A 14365-nucleotide genomic window follows, 5' to 3' on the forward strand; every position below is an offset into this window, starting at 1 on the left:
GACTCAAACGGGAGAAGCGGGACTGTCTGGCTTCGGTCAGAGCGAGTGCAGCTTTCTCTCCGAGCTTTGCAGCGGGTGCTGGGACTCAGAGAGGCAGAGCCCCTTGGGACAGGACTGAGAGCCGCCATAACTGCTCTCTCCGGCCCACCCTGTTGATCCTGTGTGACCCGCCCCGCCCAAGCCCTGCACAGAGGCATTTGCCGGATAGCCTCAGGCAAAGGCTAGATTAGCACCTCCCTAGAGGACAGAAGTTCTCTCACTGCTGACACAGCTGATTCTCAGAGCCACTTGGCCTGGAGGTCAAACCCTCCCTGGAATTAGCTACAACAATCAAGATTTATCTATAAGACTGCGAACAAAGACCACTAGGGGGTGCACCAAGGAAGCATAACAAAATGCGGAGACAAAGAAACAGGACAAAATTGTCAATGGAAGGAATAGAGTTCAGAACCACACTTTTAAGGTCTCTCAAGAACTGTTTAGAAGCTGCCAATAAACTTAATGAGATCTACACGAAAACTAATAAGACCCTCGATCTTATATTGGGGAACCAACTAGAAATTAAGCACACACAGACTGAAATAACGAATATTATACAGACGCCCGACAGCAGACCAGAGGAGCGCAAGAATCAAGTCAATGATTTGAAATGCGAGGAAGCAAAAAACATCCAACCAGAAAAGCAAAATGAAAAAAGAATCCAAAAATGCGAGGATAGTGTAAGGAGCCTCTGGGACAGCTTCAAGCGTACCAACATCAGAATTATAGGGGTGCCAGAAGATGAGAGAGAGCAAGATATTGAAAACCTATTTGAAGAAATAATGACAGAAAACTTCCCCCACCTGGTGAAAGAAATGGACTTACAGGTCCAAGAAGCGCGGAGAACCCCAAACAAAAGGAATCCAAAGAGGACCACACCAAGACACATCATAATTAAAATGCCAAGAGCAAAAGATAAAGAGAGAATCTTAAAAACAGCAAGAGAAAGAAACTCAGTTACCTACAAGGGAATACCCATACGACTGTCAGCTGATTTCTCAACAGAAACTTTGCAGGCCAGAAGGGAGTGGCAAGAAATATTCAAAGTGATGAATACCAAGAACCTACAACCAAGATTACTTTATCCAGCAAAGCTATCATTCAGAATTGAAGGTCAGATAAAGAGCTTCACAGATAAGGAAAAGCTAAAGGAGTTCATCACCACCAAACCAGGATTATATGAAATGCTGAAAGGTATCCTTTAAGAAGAGGAAGAGGAAGAAAAAGGTAAAGATACAAATTATGAACAACAAATATGCATCTATCAACAAGTGAATCTAAGAATCAAGTGAATAAATAATCTGATGAACAGAATGAACTGGTGATTATAATAGAATCAGGGACATAGAAAGGGAATGGACTGACTATTCTTGGGGGGGAAAGGGGTGTGGGAGATGTGGGAAGAGACTGGACAAAAATCGTGCACCTATGGATGAGGACAGTGGGTGGGGAGTGAGGGCGGAGGGTGGGGCGGGAACTGGGAGGAGGGGAGTTATGGGGGGGGAAAAAAAGGAACAAATGTAATAATCTGAACAATAAAGATTTAATTAAAAAAATAAAATAAAATAAAAAAAACTAGCGAAAAACTTTATAAAGGAACGATAAAAACATAATATATTAACCAAACTATCCGTGCTCAGAGAAAAGATGCACATTACATGATTTTGCCCAGTACACAACCCTTATTCTTCGCAAGGGAAGTTAGTAAGTGCTTACAATGTTTTCCATCTTACTATCACAGAAGACTATTACTTCATAATCTTACTTTGTCTTATTGTTTATTCAAAAAATAAAAACGGATCTTGTTTATTGACTTGCAAAATGATCAACAGAGATGAATTATTTACCTGGACTGGATAAAGAGCATCTCACTATTGATATAAGCAATAATGCATACAGACAGAATAGGGGCTCTGGGGTCACAGAGAAGGGGTTCAAGATAAGTTGCATGGCCCTGGGCATACTTAACTTCTCTGAGACTCCATAAAAGAACTGTCTACACCTACCTCAAAGCAGATATCATATAAGAGAGTATTACACAGTACCTGACATACAGTAGTTGTTCAATATGTGCTAGTTTCCTTCAAAATAGTTACATAAAAATATTTCCCCCATTGTTCCTGCAAGCTTAAAAATCAATTGCTGCTGTGTAACAGAAACATTGATATGTTAGTTTTGAAACCAAAAAACAAGTCTACTTCTCCACACAGATGATCTCATTGTTTTGTTTCTGCTTTTTCACCTTAGCTCTAGATCCCCATTTCCAACTACCTAATGAACCTCTTCTTGAAAATATGCTAGCAACTCAAGCTCAAATTGCTCTAAATTTTGCTCACTACCTTCCTTCTAAGCCAGCCCCTCTTGACTTCTCAATTCTGTAAATATTATCATTTAAGGGGCAAAACCTCCAAATCACCTTTGACAAGAAACGTCTCATTACTCCCACTATCCTGTTGCCAAGACTTGTAGACTTTTCTTGTCCTCATCTCCTTTTCCACTGTCTTGCAATCATGAGGCCCTATCACTGATCAGATTACCATACTACCCTGCTGAACTAACCTTCCCTCCTGTGACCACTCCCTTTACCATCCCATCCCATCCCACCCACCAGTGCCATAGTAGTCACTGATAAGGATGAGAACACAACACTCCCATCTTCAAACACCTTTCATGGTTCCCCACTATCAACTATTCACTTATTCATTCCACAAACACCTTTTGAGCACCTATATGTGCTAGGCTCTGTTCAAAGCACTAAAGACACAGAAGTTGCCACGGAGCTCACATCCTACTTGTGAGCAAAGAAAACACACCCTGAGCAAATAACAGTAATTTCAGATGGCAAGAAGGAATGTGAAGAAAACAAATCAGGGGGACAGAAGAGTGACTAAGGGTAGGATAGGAGAGAAGGCTTCCCTGGCATCTGAACTGAGACTTAACTGATGAGTAGACAGGTAGGACAAGAGTTCAGGAAGAGAGACCAGCAGGTACCTCACTCTGAGGCCTTTCAGTATTCTGAAATCACCTTCTCATCTCAAAGCATCTGCTCCCTTCTCTCCTACCTTTGCTTTCAAAACCCTACCTGCCCTTAAAAGTCATCTCTGATTCTATGTCCTCCATGAAATATCTTTTAATCCCCCCACTTTGCCTCCTTCCCCAGACCATTAATCAGATAAGTGTTATCCTTCATTTGGGAATATAAGTTAACATATCTACCTTTCTCTTTTAGGCAAACATACAGGAAGTCATATATCTGAAAGAGGGGTATCCTTCAAAGCAATCACTAGGCCAAAAGCCATTATACAGGAGTTTCTAACACATGTAAGTAACAGGTACATGAGAGGAATAAATGGATAACTCACCAAGGTGATTACTTTGAAAGGGCATTTATTCAAACAGTGGTTTGTTAAAAAATCACATTAGCCCTAGTTGGTTTGACTTGGTGGATAGAGTGTCGGCCTGCGAACTGAAGGGTCCCAGGTTCAATACCGGTCAAGGGCACATGCCTAGGTTGCAGGCTCGATCCCCAGTGGGGGGCATGAAGGAGGCAGCCAATCAATGATGCTCTCTCATCATTGATGTCTCTATCTCTCTCTCCCTCTTCCTTCCTCTCTGAAATCAATAAAAAGATATTTTAAAAAAATGTTTTAAATCACATTATTTTATAGATAACTAGAGGCCCAGTGCATGAATTCGTGCACAGGTGGGGTCTGGCCGGCTGGGGAGAGGAGACAGCCAGCCCCACCCTCTGGTCGAACTCCTGGTCAAACTCCTGGTAGAGGGGACAATTTGCATATTAGCCTTTTATTATATAGGATTCTCTTTTGGTTGTATAAACTCTTTTTATAATACATCTTTTAAGACTTATTTCATTATTGGTCTTTCACTATTGCTTAGAAAAGTATCCTCAAAGAAGGTGCCAAATGCATACTTCTCAATTAATTAATCTATACAAAAGCAATACAGCTATTCTCCTTTGTTTTTTCATCATAGATCTTTATAAGAGTTTGGGGGAAAACTGAGAGTCTGCGTGGGATCCAGAGGCTGCCACATTCTATCCCTCCCTCCTTCTTCACCTATACTGACCTGGAGCTGTACTTCTTGAGGATGGTGTCCAAAAGGCCAACGAGCTCTTCAGCATTGATGAACTTCTGTGTGCTGAGGGTATACATCTTCTCATAGAAGTCTGCAATCTCCATCCGCGCCTGAACGAAGAAGCAGAGCTGCTCTGACAGGTGGGAAAGGAGTTCTTCCACATGAGGAGCGGTCCCTCCCAGGGTGCCACGGCCAGTCACCACTTTCTTCAGCTCATTATGCAGGGAAGTATAGATAGTTCGGATGGAGTCCTTCCTGCTGAAGAAAGACTGGCCCCCTGGTAGGCAAATGACATAAGCACATGACAGGTAAGGAAGAGAAAGCAGAAGTACAAAATACCTCTCAGCATTCAAAAGGAAAGGATCTGAACCTGTTGAGCTCAGTGAGTTTGCATCTACCATATTCTCTAACTTCTATGCTGGGGATTTAAATATTTTGAGGTTGATAATTTCACTGAAGAGTAAGTTAAATGAATGCCTGGTACCACTCATTAGTGTAGCAATGGACCTGTGATTGGTTTCCTTACCCACACACCAATTCCCACCCACCCCACTTTAATGAGGACTCAGATTCATTTCAGAGAATAATTATCCTAGATCTAAAAAGCCCTCCTTCCACATAAATATATTTGAAACAAACAAGAACATACAATTATGAAAAACTTGTTATTCCTAGTAAATCAGCAAATTTTATTTCTGCTTTAGAGTTACATTTCCCTTTGAATCTCATCTTTTAATCTTATCTTTCAAACCAGAAAAAGGAAAATACACAAAGATCTCCCTCATACAAGAACACAGACTACTGGCTCTCAGGGGGAAAAAGGACAGCTTAGTACTCTTGCCAAAGTTGACAATATAGGTTTTAATAAGCAGCACATTGTGAATCATTAAGAGCAACAAGCAATTATAAATAACTGCTACTGTAACTCAGGGGTTCCAAAGGACATCAGCAAAATATAAGACCAAGTCTATCCTTTTCAATAATCAAAAAGGATCAAATGGCATAGATATAATTTGCTTACTTCTATATTAATACATGATCAACTATATTTCTGACAGCTATAAAGCCAGCTTCACAAATGTTGCCTTAAGCAATTCTGCTAACCATCAAAGGGTCAGAGGCAAGACATTAGGAAAATGAAGAGAAACAGGACAAGTTTAAAACTGCAATTCTTAGGAAATATAAAAAAACCTCAGAGATGGGTGACAGTTTAAATTTTCTATTGATATACACAGAAGGCTTTAATGAGTGAATTTATTACTATTCTAAAATATCAGGAGTGAAAATTATTTATCAAGGCATTTGTAAAAATAACCTCTTAACAAATGAAATATTTCACAAAGTTTTTAATTCATTGTCCAGCTTATGATTCAAGAAATGAATCTGGGCTTCTAGTCAAGAAGGTGGTGTAGGTAAATGTGTTATTGCATCCTCCCACAACCACATCAAAATTACAACTAAACTACAGAACAACCATCATTTAGAACCACCTGAAATTTAGCTGAATGAAAGTTCTACAACTAAGAATACAAAGGAGATTGGGAAACCAAGATGGCAGCATAGGTAGACACCTGAAATTGCTGCCTCGCACAACCACTGCAAAACTACAACTAAAAGACAAAACGAACATCATCCAGAACCACAGGAAGGCTGGCTGAGTGGAAATTCTACAACTAGAAGGAAAGAGAAAAGCACACTGAGACTCAGAGGAGGTGCAGAAGTAAAGTGCAGAGGTACGGAGGCGTGCACCGAAAGGGCTGTCAACTGAGGACACAGCTGTCTCTTTCAATCCGGAAGGAGACACAAGCTCCCGACTGCTCTGAACTCCAGTTCCCGGTGAGTCTCTGGGGACCCAGACTCATACGGGGAGAAACTGGACTGTCTGGCATCAGTTGGAACTCGAGGGCGGCTTTTTCTCAGAGGTGCTTGCAGCGATTACCGGGACACTGAGACCCGGGGCCTCTTAGGGCAGGACTGTGGATCAGCCATAGCTGTTTGCTCCACCCTGTTGATTCCCTAAGACCCCGGCCCACCCAAGCTGTACCCAGAGGCTTTTGCATATGAATGGCCTGGCCCTTTGCAATCTAAAATTAGCTAACAAACTGCAGCTGAGTCAGAGAGACCCAGAACATCCAAAAGAAGGCCCAAGGTCCCACAGCAGCTTGCATTGCTTCACAGCTGGGCCTCATCTGGGCACTCTCTCTGAGTTCTAGCACTGGGGCAGCATCTGGAAAGGCACCAGGGATATACTGGGGAGAAACTGAATTGTCTGGCATCAGGATGAGACCTGGAGGGGGCAGCTTTCTCCCAGACAGAAGTGCTCGCAGAGGGCATTGTTTCTTTTCTGAGCCCTCCCCCATCAGAGCCAGCAGGAGGGTGCCATATCTGAGTCTCCATCAACCTTGCTCACACTGTTCACCCTGTCCTAGTGATTCCCTGAAATCCTACCCCACCCAAGCTGTTTCCAGTGACTTTTCCATATGGCCTGTCTTGGCTCGGGCTTTAGGCTTTCCTATAACCTCTTAAAAGAGCATCTGGCCTCAGTGTGGCCCATACCTCTCACTAAGTGGCTCTGGACCCAGCACTAGCAGCAGCAGGCCTTGCCTGGGCACCTCCAAGCCCAACACAAGTAGCAGCCATCTGCAGATGGCTTTGTAGCTTATGCTGGGTGGCCCAGGGCAGAACTCAGGCAGCAGTTGACCTTGGCTTGCAACTCCCAGGAGGCTCCAGAGCCAGCACAACCAGTGGACAGCTTCAGACCATATCGAAACACCATCCAACCACCTCCACAAGCATCACACTGAAGGGGCAGACTCAGCAGACACCAGATCCCTGCTGAAGTAAGCTGGGATCTATGAAGTGGGCCCTTGCACAACTGATCCTCCACAGGGGTGGGTTGTCAAAGCCAATCCTTGCAGTGATTGACCTGGGGGTAAATCGCTCTCATTGATTTGGCGGTGTGGGGAGGACACACACTGGGAATGCCCAGCTTGGTTGAACGGGGAGGCTGTGCCACTGGACCTTACAAGACACCTACTACATTAGTCCACTCTACCAAGTCCGGGAGATGTAGTAGCTCTACCTAACACATAGAAACAAACACAGGGAGGCTGCCAAAATGAGGAGACAAAGAAACATATCCCAAATGAAAGAACAGAACTCCAGAAAAAGAACTAAACAAGATGGAGTCAAGCAATCTATTAGATGTAGAGTTCAAAACACTGGTTATAAGGTTGTTAGTGAGAATGCCAACAACATATTAAAGGACATGGAAACCATAAAATGAACCAGTCAGAAATTAAGGATACACTAACTAAAATGAAGAATAATTTACAGGGAATCAACAGTATAATAGATGAAACCAAAAATCAAATCAGCAATTTGGAATATAAGGAAGCAAAAAACATCCAATCAGAATAGCAAAAAAAAAAAAAAAAAAAATCCAAAAAAACAACAAAACTAAACACGAGGATAATGTAAGGGGTCTCTGGGACAATTTCAAACATACCAACATTAGTATCATGGGGGTGCTGGAAGGAGAAGAGAAAGCAAGGAATTGAAAACCTATGTTTAAAAAAAAAATGATGGAAAAACTCCCCTAACATGATGAAGGAAACATACATAAAAATCCAGGAAGTGCAGAGTCCCAAACAAGATGAACCCAAAGAGGCCAACACCAAGACACATCATAATTAAAATGCAAAAGGTTTAAGACAAACAGAGAATCTTAAAAGCAACAAGAGAAAAGTAGTTCATTACTTACAAGAGATCTTCCATAAGATTGTAAGCTGATTTCTCAACAAAAACTCTGCAGGCCAGAGGGATTGGCAAGAAATATTTAAAGTGATGAAAAGCCAAGATTACTCTACCCAGCAAAGCTATCATTCAGAATCAAAGGACATATAAGAGCTTTCCAGACAAGAAAGAGCCAAAGGAATTCATCACCACCAAACCAGCATTACATGAAATGTTAGTCTTCTTTAAGAAGAAAAAGAAAAAAATACATAAAACATATGAACAATAAAATGGCAATAAATACATACATATTAGCAATTGAATCTAAAAAACAAAATAAACAAACAATCATAACAGAAACAAGCTCATCAATACAGAGAACAGTTTGATGGTTACCAGCTGGGAGAGAGACTGGGCAGTACAAATTGATTGTTACAGAATAGTCATGGAGATGAAAAGTACAGCATAGGGAATATAGTCAATAATCTATACTAATAAAAGAGAAAAATGGTAATTAGCATACGACGATACCCTTTTCATTGGCTAATCAGGGCTATATGCAAATTAACTGCCAACTAAGATTGGCAGTTAACTGCCAACTAAGATTGGCAGTTAATTGCCAACTAAGATTGGCAGTTAACTGCCAACAAGATGGCGGTTAATTTGCATATGTAGGCACAATGCAGGGAGGTGAAAGGGAAAGCAGGAAGAAGCCCCCTGCCACTGACAGTGATTGGAAACCCAGGGGGAGCTAAGAGCTGGGGGGCAGGGCAAAGGCGGCCCTGGGGCCGCCTTTGCCCTGCCCCCCAGCCATGATCAGAGAATCAGGTGCCTTTTCCGCCCTGGCCAGTGATAGCAGGAAGTAGGGGTGGAGCCAGCGATGGGAGCTGGGCACTGTCGAAGCTGGCAGTCCCAGGAGCTAGGGGCCCCTTGCCTGGGCCTAAAGTGAAGCCCACGATCGCGGGGCCGCTGCAGCTGTGGGTCCCCGCTGCCTGGGCCGGATGCCTCAGCCAGAGGCTTCCTGCAGGGGCAGGGGCGGAGCCCGCGCGATCGCGGCACCCCCCGCTGCCACTGCAGGTCCCTGCTGCCCGGGCCGGACGCCTAGGCCAGAGGCGTCAGGCCTGGGCAAGGGGCCGATCCTGCGATTGGAGGGTGATGGGGGTCAATGCCTGAGGGCTTCCCAGTATGTGAGAGGGGGCAGGCTAGGCTGAGGGACACTCCCCCCCCCACACACACACACCCAGTGCACGAATTTCGTGCACTGGGCCCCTAGTATTCTAATAATTATGTATGATGTCAGATGAGATTTATTGGGATGATCACTTAGTAAGTTATATAACGTCTAATCACTGGATGTACACCTGAAACTAATATAATATGTCAACTGTAACTGAAAAATAAAAAATGTAAAAGAAATAAACAACTACATACAGAGATCTTTCCTATAATCTGGGAAAGTGAAATGTCAGAAGTCAATCAAATGCAATAGAAGCACTTCACAAATTCTGTTCACTAAAACAGTCAACATATCCTAGTTTATATCCTTCATTTTATAAGTGGCCGTGACTGTCTGTTTGGATTGGAGGACAGAAAAATGGACAGTTTCATGGCAGTGAAAATGTAAAAAAACAAGTGATGAGCCCTTGGCCAGTTCTTGTTTTTGATGACCTTAAATCTACTTTAACTCTCCTTTTATCAGAGGACAAAACAGAAGGATTCTGAATTGGAAGAATAGTTTAAGTCCCAGAATGCTATTACTTGAAAGTGAGGATGTGCGTGGATATTATCCTAATAGCAGCAAAATCCATAGGTACAGGTGGGTTGACCCTGACACCAACATCCCATTCAGGACTGTACCTTGGAGTACAGTGCCCACACTTAGTCTAGCTTTGCAGATTTTGTAAAGTGACGGTATAGAATAAACAGACCTCTGTGCCAAGGTCTAGGACAAAATTTCTTAGGTTAGGAAGGTAATAAAGAGTACCATGTTAAGACCTAAAAGCTCCGACAGTCTGACCAACTTGGTTCTAAATCCCAGCTTCCATACTCGAAAGCTGTGTGATGTGGGAATGACTTAGCTACTCTGAACTTTAGTTATTGTTTTAAATGCAAAATTAGTAATAAAGCTGCTAAGAAGGCAAATTAAGTAACATCTGGTATGTAATGTATCTAGAGCAAAGCACATATTCAATCATGCTAACCTCTTTCCCTTCCATTTATAACTGATAGGAGAAAACGCTCAATACTGCATAATTGGGCCTCTGAAACTCTATGGTAAATTGCTATCTATTCGACAGAGGTAGGTGACCTCAAACTCTGTACTCACTTCCAGTGTTAAACAGTGTGGCCTTCATGATACCTTCTTTCATCAGACTGCCCTTACCTAGGGGAGTTAAGCATGACATGAAAACAAAGAACATCGTTAAAAGCTTATCAATAAACATCAATCACTAGTATGTGGTAACAAGTAAAGTAACACTTAAAAGGAAGGGACAGACCACCAATGCGATTTCTTTTTTTTTTTTTTTTAATTAAATCTTTATTGTTCATATTATTACATTTGTTCCTCTTTTTTTCCCCCCCCATAACTCCCCTCCTCCCAGTTCCCGCCCCACCCTCTGCCCTCACTCCCCACCCACTGTCCTCATCCATAGGTGCACGATTTTTGTCCAGTCTCTTCCCGCATCTCCCACACCCCTTTCCCCCCCAAGAATAGTCAGTCCATTCCCTTTCTATGTCCCTGATTCTATTATAATCAACAGTTCATTCTGTTCATCAGATTATTTATTCACTTGATTCTTAGATTCACTTGTTGATAGATGCATGTTTGTTGTTCATAATTTGTATCTTTACCTTTTTCTTCCTCTTCCTCTTCTTAAAGGGTACCTTTCAGCATTTCATATAATCCTGGTTTGGTGGTGATGAACTCCTTTAGCTTTTCCTTATCTGTGAAGCTCTTTATCTGACCTTCAATTCTGAATGATAGCTTTGCTGGATAAAGTAATCTTGGTTGTAGGTTCTTGGTATTCATCACTTTGAATATTTCTTGCCACTCCCTTCTGGCCTGCAAAGTTTCTGTTGAGAAATCAGCTGACAGTCGTATGGGTATTCCCTTGTAGGTAACTGAGTTTCTTTCTCTTGCTGTTTTTAAGATTCTCTCTTTATCTTTTGCTCTTGGCATTTTAATGATGATGTGTCTTGGTGTGGTCCTCTTTGGATTCCTTTTGTTTGGGGTTCTCCGCGCTTCTTGGACCTGTAAGTCCATTTCTTTCACCAGGTGGGGGAAGTTTTCTGTCATTATTTCTTCAAATAGGTTTTCAATATCTTGCTCTCTCTCTTCTTCTGGCACCCCTATAATTCTGATGTTGGTACGCTTGAAGCTGTCCCAGAGGCTCCTTACACTATCCTCGCATTTTTGGATTCTTTTTTCATTTTGCTTTTCCGGTTGGATGTTTTTTGCTTCCTCGCATTTCAAATCATTGACTTGATTCTTGCGCTCCTCTGGTCTGCTGTCGGGTGTCTGTATAATATTCGTTATTTCAGTCCGTGTGTGCTTAATTTCTAGTTGGTTCCCCAATATAAGATCGAGGGTCTTATTAGTTTTCGTGTAGATCTCATTAAGTTTATCGGCAGCTTCTAAACAGTTCTTGAGAGACCTTAAAAGTGTGGTTCTGAACTCTATTTCTTCCATTGACAATTTTGTCCTGTTTCTTTGTCTCCGCATTTTGTTATGCTTCCTTGGTGCACCCCCTAGTGGTCTTTGTTCGCAGTCTTATAGATAAATCTTGATTGCTGTAGCTAATTCCAGGGAGGGTTTGACCTCCAGGCCAAGTGGCTATGAGATTCAGCTGTGTCAGCAGTGAGAGAACTTCTGTCCTCTAGGGAGGTGCTAATCTAGCCTTTGCCTGAGGCTATCCGGCAAATGCCTCTGTGCAGGGCTTGGGCGGGGCGGGTTGAACAGGATCAACAGCGTGGGCCGGAGAGAGCAGTTATGGCGGCTCTCAGTCCTGTCCCAAGGGGCTCTGCCTCTCTGAGTCCCAGCACCCGCTGCAAAGCTCGGAGAGAAAGCTGCACTCGCTCTGACCGAAGCCAGACAGTCCCGCTTCTCCCGCCTGAGTCTGGATCCCTAAAGACTCGCCTGTATCTGGAGCTCAGAGTCTGCGACTCCCTCCCGATTGAAAACAACAACCGCGACCTCCGCCGCCAGCCCGCTCCATGCACTCCGCACCTCAGAATTTGACTTCAGCACTGCGCCTCCTCTGAGTGTCCGTGTGGGTTTCTCTTTCCTCCTAGTTGTAGGACTTCCACTCAGCCAGCGCCCCTGTGGTTCTGGGTGATGTCCCTTCCGTTTTTTGGTTTCACTTTTGAAGTAGTTGTTCAAAGCAGCAAACTCCGGCGTTAACCTATGCCGCCATCTTGGTTCTCCCCACCAATGCGATTTCTTTATCCAGGCCTCTCTTCTTAAAGCTCTCAGGAGTACAATCCTATTTATTGACTAGGCTGGTTAGGAATATCCAATGAGGATTAGCGTTCCAGAGATACCAGAATTCTTTCTCTTTTCAATTTTTTGAATTTATAAAATATGAATATTTTGATTTATGAGTGCTCATTATTTCTCAAAATTTCAACAGTCTATCTCACACATGAAATTTCAAGGTATAAGTATATTCAAGGAGCATGTAAAACATCTAATTGGGAATTTTATTCTACAACTTCTTGATAATTTTTAAATGTCAGTTCTCAAGTTAAGTCATTTTCTACTACACTAAATTCCAGCAGCCAGAGGCTGAGGAAACTCTCCAGTAATGAAACAAAGGGGACAAAAGTATGACTTTCTAAAACCCTCCACAGGCACTGAGTCACTGACCCTTCCCCAAACAGAGATATTCTCCCTTCAAAGGCAAGAGAAGGCTCCAAGACAAGGGCTCCACCCAGACTTTCTCACAAGTGAGCCAAGGCCAGAACAGAAAGCTCCCTGTCAGGTCTGTCCTTTGTCCAAAAGACATCTATAATCAGAACTCACTGCTAAGGTCGCCAATATACACCAGTTACAGAGTGAGGTCAAAAAGACTCAGTTTTTAAAACCATGTTTTAAATGTTTAAAAAATACATATAAACTTTTTGTTTTGCTTTTTAAAGAAAACCATAGAGCCCTGGCTGGTTTGGCTCAGTGGATAGAGCATCGGCCGGAGAACTGAAGGGTCCCAGGTTCAATTATGGCAAATGCCCGGGTTGCAGGTCCAGTCCCCAGTGTGGGACATGCAGGAGGCAGCTGATCAATGAGTCTCTCATCATTGATGCTTCCATCTCTCTCTCCCTTCCTCTATGAAATCAATAAAAATATATTTTAAAAAAAGAAAAGAGAAACCATAGAGCCTGGATGGTGTGGCTCAGTGGTTTAGCATCGAGCCTATGAACCAGGAGGTCACTGTTCGATTCCCAGTCTGGGCACATGCCCAGGCTGCAGGCTCCATCCCCATTAGGAGGCGTGCAGGAGGCAGCCGATCAACGATCTTCTCATCATTGATGTTTCTATCTTTCTCCCTCTCTGAAATCAATATATATATATATATATATATATATATATATATATATATATATATATACACACACACATATATATGTATGTATGTATTAAAAAGAAACATTTTGATTAGCAAAGTAGTTGAAGAACATGAGAATGTTTCAAATGGCAACACAAACCATTTTTTAAGAAAATGGAGAGTTGGGGATATACGGATGGCCAAGAGACATATGAAAAAATGCTCAACTTCAATGATCATCAGAGAGATGCAAATTAAAACGACAACAAGGTATCACCTCACACCCATCAGAATGGCTACCATCAACAAATGACAAGCGCTGATGAGGATGTGGAGAAAAGGGAATCTGCTGGTGGGAATGCAGACTGGTGCAGCCACTATGGAAAACAGTATGGAGTTTTCTCAAAAAATTAAATATGGAACTGCCCTTTGACCCAGTGATCCCACTTCTAGGAATATATCCTATGAAACCTGAAACACCAATCAGAAAGAATATATGTACCCCAATGTTCATAGCAGCGCAACTTACAATAATTAAGATCTGGAAACAGCCCAAGTGTCCATCAGTAGATGAGTGCGTAAAAAAGCTGCGATACATTTACACCATGGAGTACTATGCAGCAGCAAAAAGAAGGATCTCTTACTCTTTGAGACAGCATGGAGGAACCTGGAGAGTATTATGCTAAGTGAAATAAGCCAGTCAGAGAAAGATAAGTATCTCATGATCTCATTCATATGTGGAATCTAATAAACAAAATAAACTGATGAATAGATCCAGAGGCATAGAAGCATGGAACAGACTGTTGAATCTCAGAGGAAAGGTGGGTGGGTGGGAAGATACCAACCGAAGAACTTGTATGCATATATGCATAAATCATGGACACAGACAATAGGGTGGTGAAAGCAGGGCCTAGGAGAGGTCAATGGGGGAAGAAGGGGGACAAGGGAGACAT

General features: G+C 42.6%; 1 protein-coding gene across 2 annotated transcripts in view; it reads right to left on the bottom strand.

Moving 5' to 3' along the window:
* KICS2 (KICSTOR subunit 2) overlaps positions 1-14365 on the bottom strand; it is a 29593-nt gene that overhangs the window by 13006 nt on the left and 2222 nt on the right. The window contains exons 2-3 of one of the 2 annotated variants that reach the window (XM_059683492.1): positions 10196-10252; positions 4126-4411 (exon numbers count right to left, since the gene is read on the bottom strand). In XM_059683492.1, the coding sequence (XP_059539475.1) occupies positions 4126-4411; positions 10196-10252 (343 nt within the window). The remainder of the gene's footprint in view (positions 1-4125; positions 4412-10195; positions 10253-14365) is intronic. The other variant, XM_059683493.1, reaches the window with a different exon arrangement.

The sequence above is a fragment of the Myotis daubentonii genome, chromosome 2 (assembly GCF_963259705.1).
Source record: "Myotis daubentonii chromosome 2, mMyoDau2.1, whole genome shotgun sequence".
In the NCBI taxonomy this organism is placed as follows: Eukaryota; Metazoa; Chordata; class Mammalia; order Chiroptera; family Vespertilionidae; genus Myotis; species Myotis daubentonii.